The sequence below is a fragment of the Penicillium chrysogenum genome (assembly GCF_028827035.1).
Source record: "Penicillium chrysogenum strain IBT 35668 chromosome Unknown utg000005l_segment0_segment0, whole genome shotgun sequence".
NCBI classification, from domain to species: domain Eukaryota; kingdom Fungi; phylum Ascomycota; class Eurotiomycetes; order Eurotiales; family Aspergillaceae; genus Penicillium; species Penicillium chrysogenum.
This window is the reverse complement of record NW_026622753.1, coordinates 9,159,788-9,181,149: the sequence shown is the minus strand read 5'-3', so window position 1 is coordinate 9,181,149 and position 21,362 is coordinate 9,159,788. Positions and strand designations below refer to the sequence as shown.

The 21,362-nt window shown below is 49.0% G+C and overlaps 8 protein-coding genes across 8 annotated transcripts; 1 reads left to right on the top strand and 7 right to left on the bottom strand.

Annotated features, from left to right (window-relative positions):
* Positions 1-202: 202 nt before the first annotated feature.
* N7489_011843 (GPI-anchored transamidase subunit GAA1) lies at positions 203-4,140 on the bottom strand (the record flags this gene model as incomplete). The annotated part of the gene is made up of 6 exons (XM_056717592.1): positions 203-910; positions 958-1,353; positions 2,157-2,615; positions 2,670-3,499; positions 3,552-3,790; positions 3,842-4,140. 6 exons carry the CDS (start codon positions 4,138-4,140, stop codon positions 203-205), a joined length of 2,931 nt encoding a protein of 976 aa, XP_056565214.1.
* Positions 4,141-4,516: 376 nt separating this feature from the next.
* rbd2 (rhomboid protease family protein RBD2) lies at positions 4,517-5,605 on the bottom strand (the record flags this gene model as incomplete). Its single annotated transcript, XM_056717591.1, has 6 exons — positions 4,517-4,734; positions 4,782-4,903; positions 4,953-5,018; positions 5,071-5,152; positions 5,213-5,350; positions 5,413-5,605. 6 exons carry the CDS (start codon positions 5,603-5,605, stop codon positions 4,517-4,519), a joined length of 819 nt encoding a protein of 272 aa, XP_056565213.1.
* Positions 5,606-6,229: 624 nt separating this feature from the next.
* N7489_011841 (dienelactone hydrolase family protein) lies at positions 6,230-7,174 on the bottom strand (the record flags this gene model as incomplete). The annotated part of the gene is made up of 4 exons (XM_056717590.1): positions 6,230-6,432; positions 6,498-6,615; positions 6,698-7,023; positions 7,087-7,174. The coding sequence occupies 4 exons, from the start codon at positions 7,172-7,174 to the stop codon at positions 6,230-6,232; spliced, it is 735 nt and encodes a 244-aa protein (XP_056565212.1).
* An 809-nt stretch (positions 7,175-7,983) lies between these two features.
* N7489_011840 (Ytp1 family protein) lies at positions 7,984-9,950 on the bottom strand (the record flags this gene model as incomplete). The annotated part of the gene is made up of 4 exons (XM_056717589.1): positions 7,984-8,157; positions 8,233-8,604; positions 8,666-9,612; positions 9,683-9,950. The coding sequence occupies 4 exons, from the start codon at positions 9,948-9,950 to the stop codon at positions 7,984-7,986; spliced, it is 1,761 nt and encodes a 586-aa protein (XP_056565211.1).
* Positions 9,951-13,954: 4,004 nt separating this feature from the next.
* N7489_011839 (40S ribosomal protein uS14) lies at positions 13,955-14,604 on the bottom strand (the record flags this gene model as incomplete). The annotated part of the gene is made up of 4 exons (XM_056717588.1): positions 14,452-14,604; positions 14,347-14,370; positions 14,173-14,215; positions 13,955-14,086 (listed from the first exon to the last, which is right to left on the bottom strand). Exons 1-4 carry the CDS (start codon positions 14,487-14,489, stop codon positions 13,955-13,957), a joined length of 237 nt encoding a protein of 78 aa, XP_056565210.1. The 5' UTR covers positions 14,490-14,604.
* A 980-nt stretch (positions 14,605-15,584) lies between these two features.
* Positions 15,585-17,414, bottom strand: N7489_011838 (uncharacterized protein; the record flags this gene model as incomplete). The annotated part of the gene is made up of 7 exons (XM_056717587.1): positions 15,585-15,704; positions 15,770-15,979; positions 16,034-16,465; positions 16,515-16,840; positions 16,899-17,006; positions 17,061-17,297; positions 17,351-17,414. The coding sequence occupies 7 exons, from the start codon at positions 17,412-17,414 to the stop codon at positions 15,585-15,587; spliced, it is 1,497 nt and encodes a 498-aa protein (XP_056565209.1).
* Positions 17,415-18,254: 840 nt separating this feature from the next.
* Positions 18,255-19,091, bottom strand: N7489_011837 (DASH complex subunit DAM1; the record flags this gene model as incomplete). Its single annotated transcript, XM_056717586.1, has 4 exons — positions 18,255-18,459; positions 18,528-18,579; positions 18,647-18,701; positions 18,780-19,091. The coding sequence occupies 4 exons, from the start codon at positions 19,089-19,091 to the stop codon at positions 18,255-18,257; spliced, it is 624 nt and encodes a 207-aa protein (XP_056565208.1).
* A 395-nt stretch (positions 19,092-19,486) lies between these two features.
* N7489_011836 (CRAL-TRIO domain-containing protein) lies at positions 19,487-21,277 on the top strand (the record flags this gene model as incomplete). Its single annotated transcript, XM_056717585.1, has 4 exons — positions 19,487-20,512; positions 20,561-20,602; positions 20,652-20,751; positions 20,802-21,277. 4 exons carry the CDS (start codon positions 19,487-19,489, stop codon positions 21,275-21,277), a joined length of 1,644 nt encoding a protein of 547 aa, XP_056565207.1.
* Positions 21,278-21,362: the final 85 nt, after the last annotated feature.

Genomic DNA, 21,362 nt, shown 5'->3' with positions numbered 1-21,362 from the left:
TGTGTTCTGATAAGTTCTATTATAATGAATACAATGGTGTCTTTTTACTGTGATTCCAATATTGTAATTCCCATGGTCTTGTTGACTCGACATATCTACTTGCTCGTCATCCGCAAGGAAGACATTGATATAGTTTATTATAACGAACCAGAATCAGAACAATCCCATTCGAAACTAATATATACAAAAGTCCCCGCGTCACTCATTGATGTCCATTAATCGAACACTGCAAAGCAGCAAAGTTAGGCGGATCAATGTCCGTCCTATTATGACATCCCTCCGACTTATAATACATCTCCAAGCTATCAAAGCAATCACAATCAGCGATAGTGAAGATAGCACAATACCCATTCTTAAGAACCCACGATTCAGGTTTCTTCAGCTTACTCGTATCACACCCACTCCACGTAAACCCATCCTCCGTCCACCATTTGCACGTCACGCCCGTCTCGGTGAACTTGCTGTTTATACCACCATGGAGCGCCAGACAGCCCTCGTCATCGAGGAATTCTTTGTTATAGCCCTCGAGGTGGTAGTAGTCGCCCTCGCAGCCGGCTTTGCTGTACATCGTGATCTCCCACGGTGCTTTCCATTCGTACTGGGGTATGGGTACGTTAGGTTCCGGGGCTGGCTTTGCTTTTGTGGTAGTGGGTTTTGTGGTTGTTGTAATTTTCGTAGCCTTGGGAGCCTTGGTAGTGTTGTCTTTGCTGGATTTGGAGTCGGGGTTGGTAGGTTTCGAGTTTGTGTCTTTGTTGGGAGATTCCTTGTCCGCGGTTCCCTTTGCATTACCAGTCGGTTTTGATTTCGGAGCCTCTGTCGCTCCTTTCACGGTGGCTGTAGGGCCGGCTGGCGGCGCGCGGTAATTTTGGCAATATAGATCCGAGACACCACATTGGCCCCAGAAAGCACACTGTTGGGTTGTCAGACTAATCTAAGAAGGTTATGGGGACTACTCACACATTTCGAATCAGCACATGGGTTCATGCCGGCGAGGTCGGCCCAGTTGGCTGGACGTGTTGTTCCGGGTACTTGTGGACCGCAGGTAGCTTGAGGAAGAGCCATTGGCATTGGAGGTTTACCGGCGCTGAGACAGATAAAGTCGCCCTGGTAGAGCTGTCTGCATCCGAGCCATGCCCAGGTGTTTTTATTGAAGCTTTCTATATCGGCTTCGGTGATATCGTGTGCTTTGGCAATCCGTGCACAGGTATCATAGCCCTGGATGATGTATTTGAAGCAATATCCGTCCTTGGTTGGTACTGGGGGGACGGCTGTCGCCATACGGAGTAAGAGAAGCCATAGGGCAAGAAGGTCGATTCTAAAGGAACGCATCTTGTATAGATCTTGGGAATACGGCTATTTGTCGAGTAACAAGGATCGTCATTCTTTATATAGATTGATAGAGAGAATTGGGGCCCTGGAATCGGGACTGGATAGAGGCATTGCATGAAAGAAATAGAGCACTGTTTCCGAGTTAGGGCAGGACCGGTGGCAATTGGTCAAGACAATTCGACATTAATGGAATTGATGAATGTGAGATGTTAGTATTGTTCAAGGGCCTGAACAAAGATCCGGGGATATGTGGTGCATGGCAAGTTTGACATCCTGGATATTTTCATTGTTCGCTCGGATCAGCCGTGCATGACCTTTCCAATATGGGTATGTATAAAGTCGAGGCGGTCTTTGTTTAACCTTCTCTTGGGCACTTCTGGTGTCGAATGCCGAATGTTCTTTGATCGTAATTTGCCATCGTGAGGCGATAGATGCTTGCGCCTTGAGTGAGAATGAGAAACCGAGTGAGTTCTTTCAAGATATGGCGTGGCAAATGAAACACATCAAGGGGAACACACATTCAGAGTACGTATTTGACCAAGGGTGGTTATACGCACCTAGTTGCAATCAGTTGCTCTTGATGTATTTGCAGTGCATTGGTCTATGTATCTTGGACGCCAACAACTGATATCGGGAGTCCCTACTGCCAGCCTGTGGTATCCAGGGCCCTAGTCCCGTCCTTGTTTCTGTCTCTTTATCTTGGTAGTTAAAGTATGTAGATACCTGGATTTGTATTTTATTAATATCCTAATCATTGGGCCCATGCGAAACACACGAGACAACAATGTACAACAATATAATCAGAACATCGACGACCACAGCAACACACAGCCAATCAACCAAGCCGGCCACCACACACACCAAACAACTACCTGGGTCCACATACCCCAAATATCCCAACCGAAAGCCGCCTGGGTGAGAACAGTCTCGACTGAGATTCCCATATACCAGCAGACGCCAAGGAGAACAGTTGGCGGGGAGACGAGGTTGAGAAGCACCAGACCCAGACTGGAAGTTGCCAAGCGGAATGGCGCGGAGCCTTGCAGGCGAGCGACGAAGCTAAGTGGCGCGCAGAGAAGCCCAATCATGAATGAAAGGGAGAAGTTGAGGGTGGCGAGGGTTGAGAGGGAGAGACCTAGTAGGAGGAGGGAGAATGATTTTATGAGGTGGTACTGTTGGGGGATGATTGGGTTTGATAGACCCAGGCCGTTGGAGAGAATTGCGGCGAGGAGCAGGGGGAGGATGATGTCCACAACCACAAATATGTAGGTGGTAGTTGTGAAGTACTGTGGATTTGTTAGCAGCTATTATTGTTGTTGTTGTAGGCTGGTAGTTCTCACCTGGTGGAATATATTATTAAAGACCCAGAGCGGGACAAGGCCGAGCAGATGGAGTCCGACAACAAGCGAGAGTGGTAGAGCGAGGTGTCGTTCCGCGATGCCATCCGTCTTTGCCTTCTCTTCTGCGGATCCCTTCTCACTCATAGGTTTGGCACTTGGTTTGCTTTCCGGGTAGTACCCAGTCCGCATCCAGAGGGCAATTGCCATTATGGTGAAATTTCCAGCAATCAGCATGGCACTAGGCAGGTAGGTTCCAATGCTAACAAAACGGTTGGACTGCATGAGCAGGTAGAAGAAAAAGCTCTGGTGCAGGTGCTCCAGCAAGTTGTTCAAGCTGCGGCAAAGAGACTCAATCGTCCGGCCTAGGGCCATTTCGTCCTCCCATCCCTCGCCCTTGGTCTGCAAGGTGATAGCGTCGACATGGTACGGCATGAAGCTGCTGTGCGCACCGGTGGCATACCCAAGACCCTGCTTGGTCATACCGCGGAACATGGTCTGGAGACGATGCTCGTAGCTGTCGTCGTGACCCCACATTTCCTGCAGATTGGCACCGATACCCATCTGGCCGCCTGCAATGGCTACAGCCGTGTTGAACAGGTCGAGGTTGGGAAGTTGACCATTGACCCCGTCATATACAATATGGAGCGACTGGAACCGGTGATCTAATGGGTATTCGATGACCAGTGCTCCTTGCAACGCTCCACTTTTCAAAGGAAGTGGCTGCACTGAAGCCGGGTGCATATCGTGATAGGCATCGATCCAAGCCTGAGTCCCAGATTTGCTGTCCGGTGTAATTAGGAAGATGATATCCTTGGACCATAATGACCATCCTACAAATAACTGTCAGTAACCCGGCTAGAGGAGCGCAACCACGAGACTTACTCTTGAAGTATCTCGCTAAGGTCAGGGCAAGAGTGACACCATTCAGGTTCAGCTTATCATCAGCTGTAATCCACGGCGCAACCAGCACAATTGCCTCCGTGGCATCACCGCGCGGCGCATGGATAATAGCATAAGTGTTCTCTCCCTGGTGCGTAATGCCAGCGGAGGTGTATTCGTATTTCTGCGTGGCGACTTTAAGGCCCGCCGCTTGCAAGATTGACTGCAGCTTGTCCGAGACCCTGTCCAAGTATCAGCAATAGTCCAGCCTGTGTCCGGTTCATTCGACCTACGCCGCTGTCACTTCCACCTCGTCCTTTTGACCGCCCCTTGCCTGTCCGTCATTCAACAATCCTTCCAATTCTCTTTTATAACCTCGGAAGATGTTCTGTTCGCTTCCCGTGAAGTACGCATGGACTTGGCCCGGCAGGAGCGCATTCTCGGAGATGTAGGTTTGTCGGGAGTACTCGTTCAAAGGCAGGAGAAGTAGCCAGACAACGCCGACGACGACGCAGATAAAGGATAGGAGATTCGGGAGGCGAGCGAAGAGGAAGTGGGGATTGTTCCGCAAGTTGCGGATTGCAGCTGGCATCTTGTTAGTTGGGTCTCCGATGCTGCCAGGAAGGACAGGTGGTATGTCAGCTTTGCTCACATTTCAACGCCATTGACTATTGAGCATCGGGAGATCAAGTCCCGTGCCACGAAGGCGAAGCTGTTAAATGAGTGGAATAATTGGACTGAACTTGGAGTCTTAACAAGTCAACAGTGGAGATCGAGTCGAACAGCTCCGTTGTTTATGCGCGGAGAAGTGGAATTTACGCCGAACGACAAAGACCAACAGTGCAAATTAAATGTGAGTATGCACACGCTATGCTATTATCCAATGGCTCCCGAGTCTGCAATATAAAAAAACTATAGTGGAAAATATACATTAAAAATGAGAAGTGAAGAATGCATCAATACCGGGATCAGGCTCCCAGGCGCTGGGTAGATCCGAGGTAGCTCATGGGTGTTTGGTTGCCGCTGGCGCCGGCAGGGTTGGTGCTTGGAAGAACTCCATAACGACCGTAGGTCTTCTGGTCGACGGAGACGTAGTGAGGCAGGCGTCCCAGGAGGTTCAGCTTGCCCTCGATCCAGCGGAGGACCTTCTCGGGGGGCACAAACACCTTGAGGTATCCGAGGCCGACTAACGACAATTAGTAGTGAAAAGAAGAGTCTGAGAAGGGAACTCACGGAGATAGCCGACAAGAATCGCGCAGAGATGACCGAGGAAGCTCACGTTCGAGATGAGGATGGATACAACGACACATGCAAACAGGGGTGAAGTCCAGGTGGGAATCTTGTATGGGCCAAGACTGAAGGGCGTTAGTGAAATTCAAGTAGGTTTTTCCAAGTAAATCTTACCTGAAGTTTGGATGTGACCTGTAGGTCTTGATGGCTTCCGAACCAAGAAGCAAGAAAACCCAGATGCTGCATTGAAGGTCAGTTACTGAAACATTCGACCTGGTGACCTGAAGCATACCTTGCGCCGACCACCGAAGTATTTCTGTGTAGGATAAACCTCTCAAACAAGATATAAAGCCCAGCGGGGAAAGTCGACAGAGCTAAATTATTCAACATTAGTCCAAACGGCCATAAAAGCTGCATTTTACCAGAGCACTCACGTCCAACAAACAATGCAATAGCAGTCAAAGTACCATGTTCTGCCTCAAAGCGCTCCAGCAGCGGTGTAACCGCCATAGCATTAAAAAAGGCATGGAAGAAGCCCATATGGATGACGGGATAAGTGTTAAGTCGGTACACTAGTATCACCAACAGATCAGCATGCGCCCAATATGCACTTCTAACATGGAGTCAAACATACTAGTCCCCAGGTTAATCTCCTCTGGGATCAAAGCACCCCACTGTACAACACTCCATATAGTCTGGAATTCAAGCAGCCAGAAGGCCAGAATAATCAACAGCACCAGTCGCGTGAACAGCGGTAATCGGAGGAGGTATGTGCGTATCCGACCCGGATTGAAAGGCAACGGGGGTAAAGCGGCGGGAGTCGCCATAGTTGCTGAAGGGTGATGTTCCGTGTAGTATCACTCTCGAATGGGAGCAAATATAGAGACGAAAGCACTCAGGCAGGCGTAGAGTTGGGCTGGCAAGTCGGGATACCCCACGACACTGAAGGGGGGATTTGCGGTCGGAGCGGTTAAGAAGAATCGACAATTGTGTTCAAATGTCAAATTAAACAATTAATGACTGGTACGAAAGAACAAGTTAGATTCTGTTTTCCTCGCTAGTTGAACTTCCGGGCCGGTCCCAGGGATAACTCACAAGGCGCACGCGATCCCTGTCGGGAATCGAAAAACAATGAGAGAAGAAGCCCCCAACTGGAAACGGGTAGATCTCCGAATGACAAGGTCAGAAACAACGTAAATGAAATATTAAATTCGAAGAGAAGTCAAGGGAGATCAACCGGACCATTCAATCCACTTGTTCGCGAAGTTACGCCCTGCGATAAAGACCAACCGCGCAAGCATAAACTACCCGGACAGGCCCTCGGGATATCAGGTTAGTGCGATGATAAATTATCTCAATTTACTACTGGCCGAATGGTCTATTCGTCAAAAATCAAATCGTGTTGTGTATGGCTATTTGGTATTTTATTTATCCTAACCCCTCAACCTTATCTACAGGTGTTGGTTAAACCAGGCGATGGCCTGGCAGAAAGCCTGCTCCTTAGCCCACTTCTGCTTAGGGTCGCTCAGATCGGCGCGCACAGCGAAGCCGTGACTGACACCGCTGAACAAGTTGATCTGCCATGGCTTGCCAGTCTTGATGAGGGTCTCCTCGGACTCGTGACGAAGCTGGGTAGTGAAGATCGAGTCGACCTCTGATACACGCAAAATTAGCCATTGATGTTTCTTTCAAACCGATATCTAGCAATCATCAACTTACCAGCAGCAGCGATAGACAAGGGACCATCAATGGCGCCGAGTTCCTCGTGGGTGACGAATGAGGGGTGCGCAGTGTAACCTACATCAATGAGGCCAGGCTTCATATCGCGGCAGACGTACTTAACCGAGATTGTTAACACCAGGGTTTATAAGGTATATTTTCGGAGATTGGATCTTCGGATCTGGACTATGAGTACATACCTTGCCGCCGAAGCAGTAGCCAACAGCGCCGATCTTCTTCACGCCGAGAGTCTCGCGGGCGTACTTAATAGTCGACTCGATAGCGGGCTCGACGTGCTCGGGCTGGTGGCTTTTGATCCATGTGGGCAGGTCGACCTTGCCAGATGACATGTCGCTGACACTGATCTGGTCGCCCTGGAGAATATCCGGAATGATGGTCAGGTAGCCATTGTTGGCGAACTCGTCGGCGAGGATCTGGGCGTTGATGTAGATGCCGAAGATATCGGTCAGGAAGATAATGGCCTTCTCGGGGGTCTTGTCCTTGGGGTAGGAGATATAGGTGTTGACTAGAGAACGGCTTGGTTAACAATTACGGTTGCGGGGGGTTTTGGCTGCAACGAGTATCTTACCTCCGTCGATATTCTTGATCTCACCAGCGGGAGTACCTTCATGCTTGAAACCAGAGGCACAGCAGGCAGCAGGAGGGTTAGAAGCCATTTTTGGAATTTTGAAGTGAGAATGGGTATAGAAAGTGAAAATGAGGGTTTTCCATGTCCGTGTACGTCAAACTGTAGAGCCCTGGAGGGTACCCCACTGCTTATAAATGTATCCCGGGGGCGTACAATGTCCAACCTAAGCCTTTCAGCCATTTCAAGCCATTTCCACAAGACGTTATGTTCTGCCAATCAGACTGGCTGTTCAGTTGCGTCTTTGTCTTCTGACTCCACTTGCCCCTCGTGGAGCTATCAGACGTCTTGGACCCCTTTGACCGTTAATGAGCTCTGCCTTGGGCTGGTCCTCCAGAACTGAGGCTCAATGATCTCGCATAGACCTTGCATGCCTCGTTATATGTCTTTTTCCCAATCCAGAATTCAATTGTGTGGCAGGAGAGAATATGATTGAATGTGCTCGGCACTCGGCACGACGAAGGCTCGGGGGTAAGTTGCTAACTCCGTATATCCACTCCAACGACTCCAACATGGGTACGGAGTACAATGAAATTTGTTTAAAGAGATAACATTGCATTCATAGAAATATCTGTACTGCATATATCTGGAAGACTAGGACAGCCAGTCTCAATCCCACCACTATTACCACATTAGTCCATTCACACATTGAACGTCACAAAAAAAAAAAAAATATCATGTCCGAGGGTTTTCCAAGGAACTATCCTTCCCAGGGTATCTCTGCAAGGAATATTATGTCGCATAAGCATGCACCAGTAAAATGACTCCGTATATTCCAGCATGAAACAAAAACCTCAGAAGTGTAAAAGGGGGTATCAAAGCAAACATGTCGCCGAATTTTCACTGGAAGCGGAAGTTTGGCCGTGAGCGCTGGGCACGCTTCACAGCCCAGGCCTTGATGGCAATTGTCAAGATTTCATAGGCCATGATGAAAGCACTGAAGCCCAGGCCGACGGTGAAGGTGAACATTGCGTCCAGTTCATAGTACTCCATCGCTTCAATCACATTGCGGGTCTAGATCAACGTTAGTCATGCTCTTGGGTGACATTGTAAACCTTAAAAAGGGTCCAAGGTTAGATATGCACTTACGCTCATCATGAAAATCAGACCTCCCGAGATCAGACAGAACGCAGCAATGATCTCTGTCGGGGGACGAGCCGGGAGGTACGAGGTCGGAGGCTTGAGGTACAGCAGAACGTATGTCATGCCGCGCGCCAGTGCAAAACCAACCAGCATGTTACCCCATTGCTTGTGCACCATGGTCGATGTCATGCTAGTCTGGTGGTGCGACCCCATCATCATGCCAAGCAACATAATGACTAGGGCTGGCATGGGGTTCAAGGAAACGCCCTGCGACCTCGGTGGGGTCCAAGCTTCATTCGAAGCATCATGGGCAGGGATTTCGAGGATGGTCTTGTTGACCCAGTCACGGACGCGAGTAGATTCGAAAAGCATACCGGCCTATTTTAGGTTAGCCAATCAATTCCTATGAAGAGCGGGAAAAAGAAAGATGAATACGTACCAGACCGCCGCCGAAGAACAGTACGGAAATCGAAACGTGCTCAAGATCGGTAGCAGACCATGCCTTGCCCGCATTGGAGAGGTGCTCGAGGAAAACATTTGTCGCGCCATATAGGAAAATAACGAACGACTCTGTTGCTTCACCCGAGGGAACCTTGGATTTCCATCCAACAATAGAGGCCGACGGCTTCTTGTTCCAGGCCCAGCCCAGATCTGCCCAGCAACCAATATAGCGTCCGAGGGTCAGGATACCGTACCAGAAGAAGATACCACCCTTGATGAAGTGCGCAAGCCCATTGAAGATCTCACGATCCCTCATGATGCCACCATAAGTCACAGCCCCAGTCGCAATAGCCGTGAATCCGAATGGAAGAATGACACGGTCAACGACGTTATACACGACATTCAAGACGCGGAGAACCCGGCTGGGCATCAGACCTGGGAGAGTCTTTGACAGGAAGCGACCAACAGCCGTGTGACGTATCCAGCTGCTTTGAACGGTAACCTTCGCTGGCAGTTCCTCGGGCTTTTCAAATCCATCGTATTCGGTAGGCGACCCGCATGATGACCCAGGGCTACGGATAGAAGACGAGTTACTATCCGTACCTTGGCCACTGTCGCGAGACCAGCGACGCTCGCGCATCGCACCATTGAGGCAAGCATGCTCAGTATCATCGTCAGTCGCGACAGGCAAGAACGTAGCGTGTTCATAAGAGGGCGCATTCGACTTGCCGCGGCCAGCATAGGCGAAGAGCAAAGCGAGGACGACCTGGGCACTGACAACACACGTCGCGATCCAGCCGATTTTGTGGTGTGCGTTGTTCTCGTAGAGGTCTGGTGTCTGGTTGTTATAGATAACCCCGAGTAGGACGCCGAACGCGTTGAAGCCCAGAAAGAGGAATTGCGATGGAAGTGCGAGCCATGAGCGGGCAATGCTCAGCATGACAGCTATTTGAGGGATCAGGTTCTGTCCGTTTTCTTTTTTCGCGCTCGGTGCGCAACACGGGAAGCCACTTACCAACAGGAAGAACAAAGCACCATCCCAGAACCATGAGGGCAATGTGAGCTATGATGGTGCTGGAGTGCTTGCTGTATGCAAAATAGCTCATGGGACCATCGGTGGTAGCTTGTGTCGCGGTGGTGGTAGGTTGCGGCGCGTTGGTGCCCGCGTTCATATCCATCCCCATGTCCATAGATTCATCGTCACCGTGCGGAATGGCGGTCGCAAGCGATGCGAGAAAGAGAGTGAAAGTTGCCACTAATGCGACCCGAGTAGCTAAAGGCATCGGGAAGAAGATGTGCTATAGTGCAAGGAAATGGTATTGTGTCTGTATGTGCAGAAATGCAAGTGCGAAGTATAGAGCTCCAACCTGAGGTCGAAGCTCTATGGGAATCGTGACGTAGCAAACCTGTCAAACCGGTAACTAGACCCGTATTTATTCTTGTTTTCTTTTTATGCTCCTCCAAGTATAATAGACACAGTACTTGGAGACAGATGAACTAGACTGTTCGATTTGGGAGAAGCTGTAGGGCTGAAGTATGAAAGGGAGGGAATTGCAGTATTATAAGTCCAGGCGGGGCCAGGAATGACCGGGAAACTGCTCACGGAATTAAAAAATTAAATTGGAAGAAAATTAAATAAATAAAAAAGAGCTCGCCGGTGCTGATTTCCAATGCTTTTGGAATCTTAAGGAAAAAGAAAAAAAAATTAATAATTAAAAAAAGGAGTGCGTGGAAGAAAGCCCCTCGAGGCCGATCTACGTCCAATCCACCTCGTTCCTGTATAGATAGATGCACATGAGCACATACATAACTAGGTATGATATTCTTCGGTGCTTAAACTTTGAAAGTGTCACGAACTAGTTACGCTGGATTATACGAATGAAGCTAGGGTTCTATCATTTCCTTTTTACCAAATGTCTTATATATCCCTCGTCTTTTCACTCGGGTGTTTCGGGATCCTCTTTGGATGTGTGGATTTGTGGATTTTGGTGACTTCACGAGTTGCGGAGGTTGGGAACTATGACTACATAGAACTCCAATATTGGGATATTTGGGACTTTTGCGACTGAAAATTATGTACGCCGTACTCCGTACCTAGGTATGTAAACCTGCATCTGATGCCACATGTGTTATACGACAGACAGAAATATAGTGTCTTGGCCAATGACGTAGTCGATCGTTACTCTATCTGGACGGCGACTGGTCTGATTTCCTCATTTTCCTATTACATCCATTCGATGTCTACCCAGATAGATATATAAAAAGTGTCATAGAGTATAGGATTAACCATGTAGATATGCTTGCTTGGCTCACAGGCCAACTATATCAGGTTTGGTTTCCAGGGCTCCAAGGTGTCCAGCCTTACCGCCGTTCAAGCAGATGATCATCAGGAATCTACTCCTCTAATCACCGAAGCCTACAACATACGCAAGTACTTATGCATTCCTTGTCAGGTGCTAAACCTGCTTTCATATACTTCATGCTATCCCTGTCTCGGCCCCCTCGCTTTGTTATCCGAGCCGCAATTTTCGGGCTGGCCCCATCTTGGTGGGGGCTATACAACAGAGTCTGATGGACGCTGACTTGCAACCAGACGAATTCGATCGGAAGTTCGGCACTTCCATTTATTACCCAAACAGGTGATATTGAGGTAGTTGCCTCAAGTAGTAGCCCGCTCCCAAGGTTGTCTCCCGTGGATACTCCGAACGTAAGATCGCGTTCTGGTCCTTGCACCGATACACAAATTTGCACCTCATGAAATAGTACGGAGTACTATGTAAAGAAAAGAAAAAGCCGATCGACCCAAGCCACCAACATGAACACATACCCGATGCATGTCGTCATGTGGTTACCTAACCACCTTGGTCCCCTCACTGTACGACTTTGACATTAGCAATAGCCTCGCCAAGCGCCCAAGCTATACTCCGTATTCCGTCCTCCATACTCCGTGCTTCGACTCTACAGACGCCGTGGACAATCATCCCCCAGTAGTAAAGAAGCAAACGAGCACCTGACAAAAGTCGGGCCAAGACCGAGCCCGAGCCCGACCTTGGCGATTGGTGAACCGGCATCCGTGAGCATCCGGAGACATGTAAAAGGCTGGGCTGTTACATCCACGCACCTGCACGTCCCTAGGATCTGCGTTGAATAAATTGCTAATCTGTTAAGGCCAGTTCTTACCCGGAATGCAAACTCCGTTTTACCTCCGGGCCCCGAGCCCAATTACATCCGTATGCTCCGTCGCCTCCGCCCTCGTGTTTCTAACCAGTACGAAGTGCAGGCGAGCCGGCTGTCATATGACTCATGCTTCGCATAACCTTAAGCTACTGCTCTATACGGTCTGATTTGCAATCTCGGTGGTTGACTGCTGTCTAACGCCGTGGTATCCCACATACATATATGTACCTCCATACCCATAATCAGACGATATGACCTGGCGCCACACTGTGCAATATATGCTGGGATCAAGTCTTCGACACGTCGATAGCTCCAAAGAGACATTGCCAAGTTGAGAAAACTTTTACTGAGTAATCGGAAGTCCGGCACAAATACTATCCGCACACCGGCTCTGATCTAGCCGTTCCCCAGGGGTAATAATAATAACGGGCGACCAATGAACATAGTGTGAATACCTCAAGATCCCGTGTGATAGACTAGACATGGGTGGAGGTATTGGGCACGGACATGAATATAATCGAATGTAGTTAGGGATTGACTAGAAGCATTGTCGGGCTCGAAGTATAAGGCGCTAACCCGCATCGCATACACGATGTCGCTAGCGTTCCCGGATCCAGGGCGAGGACTGAGGATTAGCGCGTTCGCCTACCTATCTCGTTATCCAGCCTATAGCTAGTTATAGAACATCGGAAAATATTTGTTTTTCCCCCTGTTTTAGGTCTGGTTATTTCTGGTTATTCTTAGAAAGCTTACGTCGAATTACTATGTTCTAAAATATGTCCCTTGATTTTAACCCGGAATCAATCCATTTCTTAGGCTAAGATCAGTCCCTATTCTCTTCCAATTCTCCATGCATTGGTCAAAACGCCGTACATGATTTCAGGTAGGATCTCCCATTTCTAGTGTTTTGGTTGCTCTGTAGAACATGATCCTGGCTAGTGTCTAGAAGGACATCGAAAACATTTTGAAAAGACATCCAAGAAGGCATCTGAAGACATATCTAGAAAAATACCTAGATATCTAAGCCGTCTGAAATGACGTAGAACTTCGTTCATCGCAACTAATTATGTCTACATAGTTACTAACTAGATAATAGAGTAAATCTAAACTCATTTTCGGTGTTACAGCTCAAAAGGAGTATCTTAGCTATAAGAGTCCCGCCAATAATAGGAATAACGGAATGTATATACCAGGCTTATCGATCTACCAAGTAGAATAGTTAACTAGTTAACTATATCGGCAATAGAAGACCTGAATGCCGAGGCATAAACAAATGGAGCTGGTAATTAACTAGTTACAGGTTGAACATTATATCCACCATTATCAGGAATACAATCATCAAAGGGTAGTGTCCCGTAATATGGAAATGACTATCTGCCTTGCTAGTGGGGCCGTATAGGGCCCTATAACGCATGGGCCGTCATCTTGATCGTCTATCCAGCCAGGCCACCAGAATATACCTAGAAGCAGAAGGGACCAGGTATATATCTGATCTGCTGGCATCTAAAGCCACTACAAGGAATTCGCACGCTCATGTATCATCGATACACCTGGAGAGGCTCACCCAGCCAAACATAAAAAGCTACACCGAACCCAGGTACAAGACTGTGCAAAAGCACGCCCTTGCCCACATCCAGACCACAAGCAAGTCGTACAGCAAGCCGGAGCAAGAATGATTCCCAGAGAAAAATTCCGTCATTGAAATTGTTAAGAAAAAACCAGGATGAGGGAAATGACATAAATCCTCGTTTTTCAGACACTCCACGCAACAACCCCAAATCCTCCCCTCGGAGCCAAGATCTGGTTTGATTCGCAACCCCGAGACACCGGACACGCAGGCCCGATGTCTATTCCTCCATTCACAAAAACATCAAAGACGCCATTTTTGGGCTCGTCTGAAACATTGCTCCACTGGACGCTACCGTAGTCGAGCCGGGTGCGTAGATGGATTTCGTGGATGCGAACGGTTCGAGAGGAGGGAGTCAGTTCTTTTTCTTCGCTTAACGGTACTGTAGGTTGAAACTCGGGGTTAGTATTGTGCTTTTGCAGTGTGAATGGATGGTGGTAGTGGTGATTGCAAATTCTCGATTGTCGGTTGTCGATTGGATTTTCATGTCGGAAAATGTGGTTGTGTGGTGTTCGAATAGAATTGGATAGGACTGTCGAGCGAGGAATTGAAACGAACCTTGGAGAAACCGATGTCGGTGGACTTCTCACGGAAGCACTGACGGCAGATGTTCATCTAAAACCATCCGTATTAGCCACATATGTCCATGCCATGCCACATATTGCAATACGCAATATGTTCGAGGGATGGTTTCTCCTTACGCCGTACTTGCGGATCAGACCGGCGCGGTGGGAGCAGACACGGCTGAAGGCGCACAAATATTAGCAAGCCCGTTCCTTCTGTATCGATTTTCGATTCCATCCAGCTCTCCTCCGATGTTCATTCTCGGTGTCGACTGGATCGTTCATCGGGGGATTGTAGTAGGGTAAACACACCATTCGCGGGAGCCCTTGCCGTACCTATCGAGAGAGAAATTCCGGTTAGCATTGTCGCTCTTTTTCGAGATAGTGCCTGGTGTGTGCGTGCGGTTTTCGACTTACTTGCGGGGCCGGCTGTACCAAACGCTCTCGTGAGTCATCTTGAGGTTTTAAAGGCGGGACCTGGGAGTTGACGGGGTTGTTGACGGGACGAGGGTCGCTGGCGTTGGGCGTTAAGAACGGAGACAAGAGTTAGGGTTGGAATTTGCGTTGTGTGCTGCCCCAATGGGGAATAGGGCACGGACCAACTCGCTTGGGTTGCGCTAGCTTTTTTTGGTGGATCATGTGACCAATGGGCGATCACCACATCTTGGAGCCTCAGGCTGCCAGATCTTATACCTCAATTATTTCAAGGTTATGTCTTTACCTGACTTGTCTTTGGAAGGGTGCCATTGGTATGTATTGGAGCTTAAATACAATTTCTTTGGAATTGTAAGATCACAAAGAGACACTTATTAAAAAAAGAATCTTTCAATGGCTACTTCACTAGAGAGGTCGCATAAGTGGCTGTATATTGGTATAGAGTGGAACAGTCTTTGTCCTCTTGAGAATAGGTGTACATTGTGCTGAGACATATACCTTGTTTCTGAGGCTCCACTAACTATACACCTGGGCAGTTAGCTCTAGTCGTTGTTAAGAATACAAATTCCTTCTTCTCTCCTCTTCCCTTGTCGCCTGGTAAGGTCATCTCATTTTATCCGAATATCTTCACCCAATTTACATCGGCGAACCAGTCCCGATGAAAACTCCAACCTATCCTCAAGGGGACGCAATTTAGGCTTGCCGTCCAGATTATAGAAGCCAAATAGGAACCTGGTGGTCTGGCTAACTGGGGTGTTGGGAAGGGATTCTGAAATTCAGTGCTCGGAACCGCAAACAGATGAAGTTCAAAGACGAACAGAGACTGGTCTTCGAGTTATTCGAACTGGTAGAACTTGTTGTTTCCAGCTTCGATTGCAGCACCGTAGAAACCGCTCCAACATCTGGGGAAGGATATAGAAATTCAAGTGCGCAAAGTTCACATCAACAAGAGCAGGTGACATCCCGTGGAAATTCAAGTCTCTCAGGTCCACTACTAGCTTAATCCATTTAGTCCAAGTCTACAACAGTGCAGCATAATGTTAGTATATGCAAAGGAATGAAGTGGCAACCGGCATATGAAACTTATTAATTGAACTAGTCTGTGCATAAGGAATTTACTTCTTTGTCTTCTCGGCCCGGAGATAACGAGCGCTGTAAAACAGGAGATAGGCATCCTGGCGGAGGACTTCAGCCACACCGGCGATGGTGACCTTATTGTCATCCATCAGTACCCACTACAAAGGTAAGTCGTTAGCAAAGCCCAGGCACAGAGGGAAATATGTGATATATTAGAACGAACCTTGTCGTTTTCAATACGGGTGTAGGCGTAGTAATGCCCAGAGTCCATTGTCCCTTGGTGGACGATGACAGTAGACAAGTCGTAAATGTAATTTGACATGTCGACAGGGAGGCTATCCTTTCTGACGGTGTAAGGCAACATGTTCACAGACAAGGGGAAGTCGATGTGGCCGTTCATTTTCTCGGATGAGTTAGAGGAGTGTTCGTAGCGCTACACGAGTCAGCACGGGATCTAATTTCAAGAGAGTCAGGAAATCCAACAAACCTTCAGTTGCATGCAAAGCATAACAGGGAGTTTGCGGATCTGCAGACGCTTCGAAGCCCGCTGCGGGGTGTTACCACACTTCTCGCAGTGGTAAGCAGCATCGGCGTGGAGATCTTCAGCGGCAGTGAAGCTGTCCAGACAGCCGAGGAGGGTTCCAGAAGTAGAAGAAGAAGTAGAGCGACCGAGCTTGCGCTTCTTTTGCTGAAGCTGTACATCAAGACTGAGATCGGCCATGGGGTCGTGGGTGTTGGTGGTTTGGCCACATTTGTGGCACATGACGCTGCTGCGCAGTTCGCCGTAGAACATCTGATGGAAGAAGCACTCGCATGGTTTATCGTAGCTCTCCACGTGTCCGGGAGTAGATGAGTGCAGTTCATTGACAAGGAATTGGAAGTATTCGTGGGCGTCTTGCTGGCGGTATCCACGCATTTCCTGTTGACTAGTTAGCCAGTCCCGTTGTACAACTCGGAACTCGACGTACCTTGGATTTCTGCCAACCATGGTGAAGAAGCACGGCTGCGGAAACTGCCTCGCTTTTCTCAGCGCTGTTGAATTCCATGAAGACTTCAGCTGTCGCACAGGCGAGACAGTCCTTGATTATGCATGTGTGGACGTCATGGCCACCTCCCAAGAAATAGGCAGTGAGGCTAGGGTCGTGCAACAGAGCCTGCAAAATAGAAGCTTGATAGCACGTTTGACCCATGTTCCAGACACCACGAGCACCGCGGATGGCGCAAGGGTTCTTGTAAGCATTGTTCTTGACGTAGACCTCGGAGGCAGAGTCTTCAGCCCAAATGGATCGTCCATCTACCAGAAGTTAGTAGATGTGCTTGGGTTGGATAACTTGGAATCGTCTGGGACTCACCAATGGCTTCGAACCTGCCAGAAGGGCCACGGAGTCTGTCCAACGTGTGATCATAGATGAAATCCACACACTTCTCACAAAAGACAAAGCGGTTGCGTGACTCCATATCTGCCGTTGTGTAAGTATGATAACGACGTGATCAGTCCGAAGCCGTTGGCTTACAAAATACATGCCCAGTCGCCGCAGTATGTTCCGCTCGCTTGGAACCCAGACATACTTCTGCACAACTCAAACAGTGATACTTCGGCTTGAGGGATGCCACAGTGCGGAGGCCGGTGGTTGGAACAGCAACCGTTTCTGTTTTTGAGAACGGAGCTAGCAATTTGTATTGCCTGCAGAATTCCTCTCTGAACTGGCCAGCAGTCTTCTCGTCCTTGGAGAGAATAGCCGCAAGATGTACTAGCGGGATGTCAGCTAGGCACAAAGGAGCCACGGCAATTGCCAATTCTTACCACAGCCAAATGCTGCTTCAGAAAGAAGCTGGACGGAATCGAGAGTTGCCATAGTGAGCGACATGAGTATAGAGTAAGAGAGATAGGGTGGAAGGGAGAATGTTAGGGTCAGAAGCAGGATGCAAGGATATGTAGTAAAAGACGTTAACAGAAGTTCCAGACTTCTATCCACGTGGAGACAAGAGGTTGAAAGAGAGTATTCAAGGGAGAGAAAGGCTGGTTATAAAGAGACCAGGTACAGCCTCAAGGACTCTTCCTGAATAGGGCCAGCATTGCACTCTGGAAACAATTCGTATCAATAATACGATCAATCAGAGCGTAACAGAACAATAGGACTCACGAAAGCAAGTGAATAGGGACAATAGCAGACGAACGGAGGGAAGCTATACAGCCCACAAAGGGTTGTGAATGATCTGATTCGACGTCACAACCAGAATTTGGATAATAAGACTTCAACAGCAATGAATATAAATATAAACGTTTATCCAATAGACGGGGTGTATTCCCTGAGGCTCTTCAAAAGTCGTGGGGAGGTTGGTTTGCCATCGGGCGGTGGTTTTTCGCCTGACCCCGATTTACCGATTTACCGCCGGATAAGAGATCGGACATTCCAAATGGCAGAAGGAGGCCTTTGCCCTTTTTTTTTTTTTTTCTTTAGAGAAGTATTTTATTTCGTATTATGTATATAGCGTTGGTTTTAATGCTATGCAAAAGAGGTGATATGGTATAGTTTCGTTCAATGGTCATTTCTAGTCATAATGGAAGGTAGATGTGCTAGCCCATTGCAGGTGAAAGCTATAGGTAAAGGTCCACAGGCCCAGCTCTTGGATGCCAATAGTTAAACATGTAGCATGAATTGATTGTTCATAATCAGGCCATTCTAAGCACTCAAGCATCCGGCTCTTTACCGAGTCCCAGTCCCTCTACCCCGAGGAAGTGCGCTAGGACGAGCGCCGCGCGCAGTGCCTCGTGTAGTGTACCGGCTGGTTGCTGTACCACGGGCAGTGCCACGAGACGGTACTCGTGAGCCCGCAGCGTACTTGGACGTCGGTCTAGAGGAGGGGGTGGTGGTGCTTGAGGGGTTCTCCACAAATGTCGTGTCCGTAGTCCTGTAGCGTTGGAACCCATTAGCTCAAGTTTCCTATAGGGGATTTGTCGCAGGTTTCTCTAGACTCACATAAAGGTCATCTCGCCGTCGTCAATCGGTCGTGTTGGTTCTGATTCCGCTTCTGGATGGCTGTTAACAAACCCGGTTCGCCGCACCTAGGTAGTTCCGAAAGAGAGCCCTCGCAATACCTTTTTCTTCTTCATAATCTTGCTTAGCCTTTTTGAACGAGTCTGGAATCGGCGCCTGCATTGAACGAATCAGCAACCCTGTCGCGCGCTGTCACCACTGCCACAACTGTCGGCGACGCGTCTGCGACCATACCTCTGGGAAATCCACACAAAATGCATTCATATTCAACCCATAGAGGAAACTGGCAAAACTCTCACTGAATCGCGTCAAGCTCTCGTGCATCAGCTGCAAATGCATGAAGTTGGCCTCCAGGTCCGCCATCGAATCGGCCAACTCAGCGAACTGCGGCTCCAATGCATTGATGGCAGGCTGAGTGTATCCTGAATTTCCAATGCTATTCCCATATCCATGGGCCTCCCGTAATGAAGAGCGCGAGCTGGGTCGTAGAGGGGTTGTGGGCCTGGATGAGGGTCTCGGGCGCGTGGATGATTGAGGTGCATCCATGTCTGTGATGTATTTGAGAATGCGACCGGCGGGATTATCGACTAGAGATAATGGCTCGAGGATGTTTGGCGTTGTTATTGGCAGTGGATGGTTGTCAGAGTGATGTTGAGCGGGTTGTGTTTGGGACTGTTGATCTCTCCCCGGAAAGATCTCTCACGCGACACTTTTATACTTGCAACTTTAGATGAGCACTGGGTTGAACAATATATACATTAGATGGACTCGAACTAGATAGAAAGTAACACCTCGAATTAATTTATCATAAACTATATACCTTTTAGGGATGATCTTCCCCGCATCGTCATATCCTTGATTCCGCTCTCGCATTTTCCTCCCTCGCAGGGCTAAGACCTAGTGCTCACTCATACCAACATATCACCTCAATTATACTGCTTATGCGCGGAACAATCCTACGCCGTCTCTATCCTTCGGCTCGGTTCCCTGTCGCTCGGTATTCATTCGCGCGACCATTCTCCACACACCCAGAACCAAAGAAGGCTTCATCTTTTTGGACCCTCACATTTACTCTCGCTGTCGTCGGAGGAGGCGCTTGGCTCCAGAACAGATACTTCAATCCCAAAGACACAATAACTTCGCAGCCCCGGCTCCCTCAAAAACCCTCCCTCGGAGTAATAGATACCCTCGCGACGATGCCCGGCGAACCCGCCCCCGGAACAGTCGGGAACCTCACTCCAGAGCAAGAAGTCAAGCTGAAGGAATTCTGGGTCCTGACACTCAAAGTCTTCGGCCTTACACTCGACGAACTCGAAGCACCACCGTCCACAGCCACCAGCGATGCCGCAACACCCGCCCCAGCCCAGGATAAGAAGAAGCCCAAGAGCCGGTGGGGGATTTGGGGCCGCGCGGACGACGATGACTCGAAAAGTGGCTCCAGCAGCGCCACTGCCAGCGTAGCTTCAATCAGCGTCGGCGACGGCGACGACAAGTACGGCCAGTCCAAGGAGTTCAAGCAGGCGCTGGAGGACATGAAGCCCGAGGAAATCCGGACAGCCTTCTGGAGCATGGTGAAGGGTGATAACCCGGATGCGCTGTTGCTGCGGTTCCTGCGGGCACGCAAGTGGGATACCAAGAAGGCGCTTGTTATGTTGATTTCCACGATGCGCTGGCGACTGCTGGAAATGCATGTCGACGACGATATCATGTTCAACGGTGAGGCGTCGGCCGTGAAGATGTCGCAGAGCTCTGATCCCAAAGAGAAGAAGAAGGGTGATGACTTCCTCACGCAGATGCGTCTGGGTAAGAGTTTCTTGCATGGTGTTGATCGGGCTGGTCGGCCTATCTGTGTTGTCCGTGTGCGCTTGCATAAGGCTGGTGATCAGGATAATGAAGGGTTGGAACGGTTTACTGTTTATACCATCGAGACTGCACGCTTATTGCTTGCATCGCCAGTTGAGACTGCGGTAAGTACCCCGGTGTGAGGATTCTGGCTCGGTAGCTGACTCTTGCAGACTATTGTCTTTGATATGACGGACTTCGGCATGGCTAACATGGTAAGCTTTTCGTCTCAAATAGTGCACGCTATATACTGATATCTCCCAGGACTATGCCCCCGTGAAGTTCATGATCAAATGCTTCGAGGCGAACTATCCCGAGTCTCTTGGAGCAGTTCTCATCCACAAGGCCCCTTGGTTGTTCTCAAGTTCGTACCCTAGCGCTCCATAAACGACACCCGCTCTAACCATAACCCAGGCATTTGGAGCGTGATCAAGGGCTGGCTCGATCCAGTCGTCGCAGCGAAAATCCACTTCACGAAGAACCGCCAGGATCTCGAAAAATTCATCCACCCAAACCAGATCATGAAAGAGCTCGAAGGCGACGAAAACTGGGAATACAAATACGTCGAGGTGCCAGAGAACGAGAACCCCAAGATGGCCGACAAGGAAACGCGGGATACCCTGCTGGCCGAGCGCCAAAAGCTCGCCAAGGAGATCCAGGATACCACCGTTGAGTGGATCCGCGCCAGCTTCAAGAACGAGTCTGACGCTGCCTCTGCTGCTGAGCAAAAGCGGAATGGCTTGATCGATCAGCTGCGTAAGCATTACTGGGTTCTTGACCCTTACGTCCGCGCTCGCTCGCTTTACGACAGACTCAATATCGTTCAGGGCGGTGGAAAGATTAACTTCTATCCTGACTCGCAGAAGGAATCTGAGAGCACAGCAGCATGAGTCGTGTGGGGTACATGAGTTAGGTGGTTTGATTTTGATTTCCAAGCTTACCAGCTAGATATTTAGAGTCTGATTTTTGCATGTT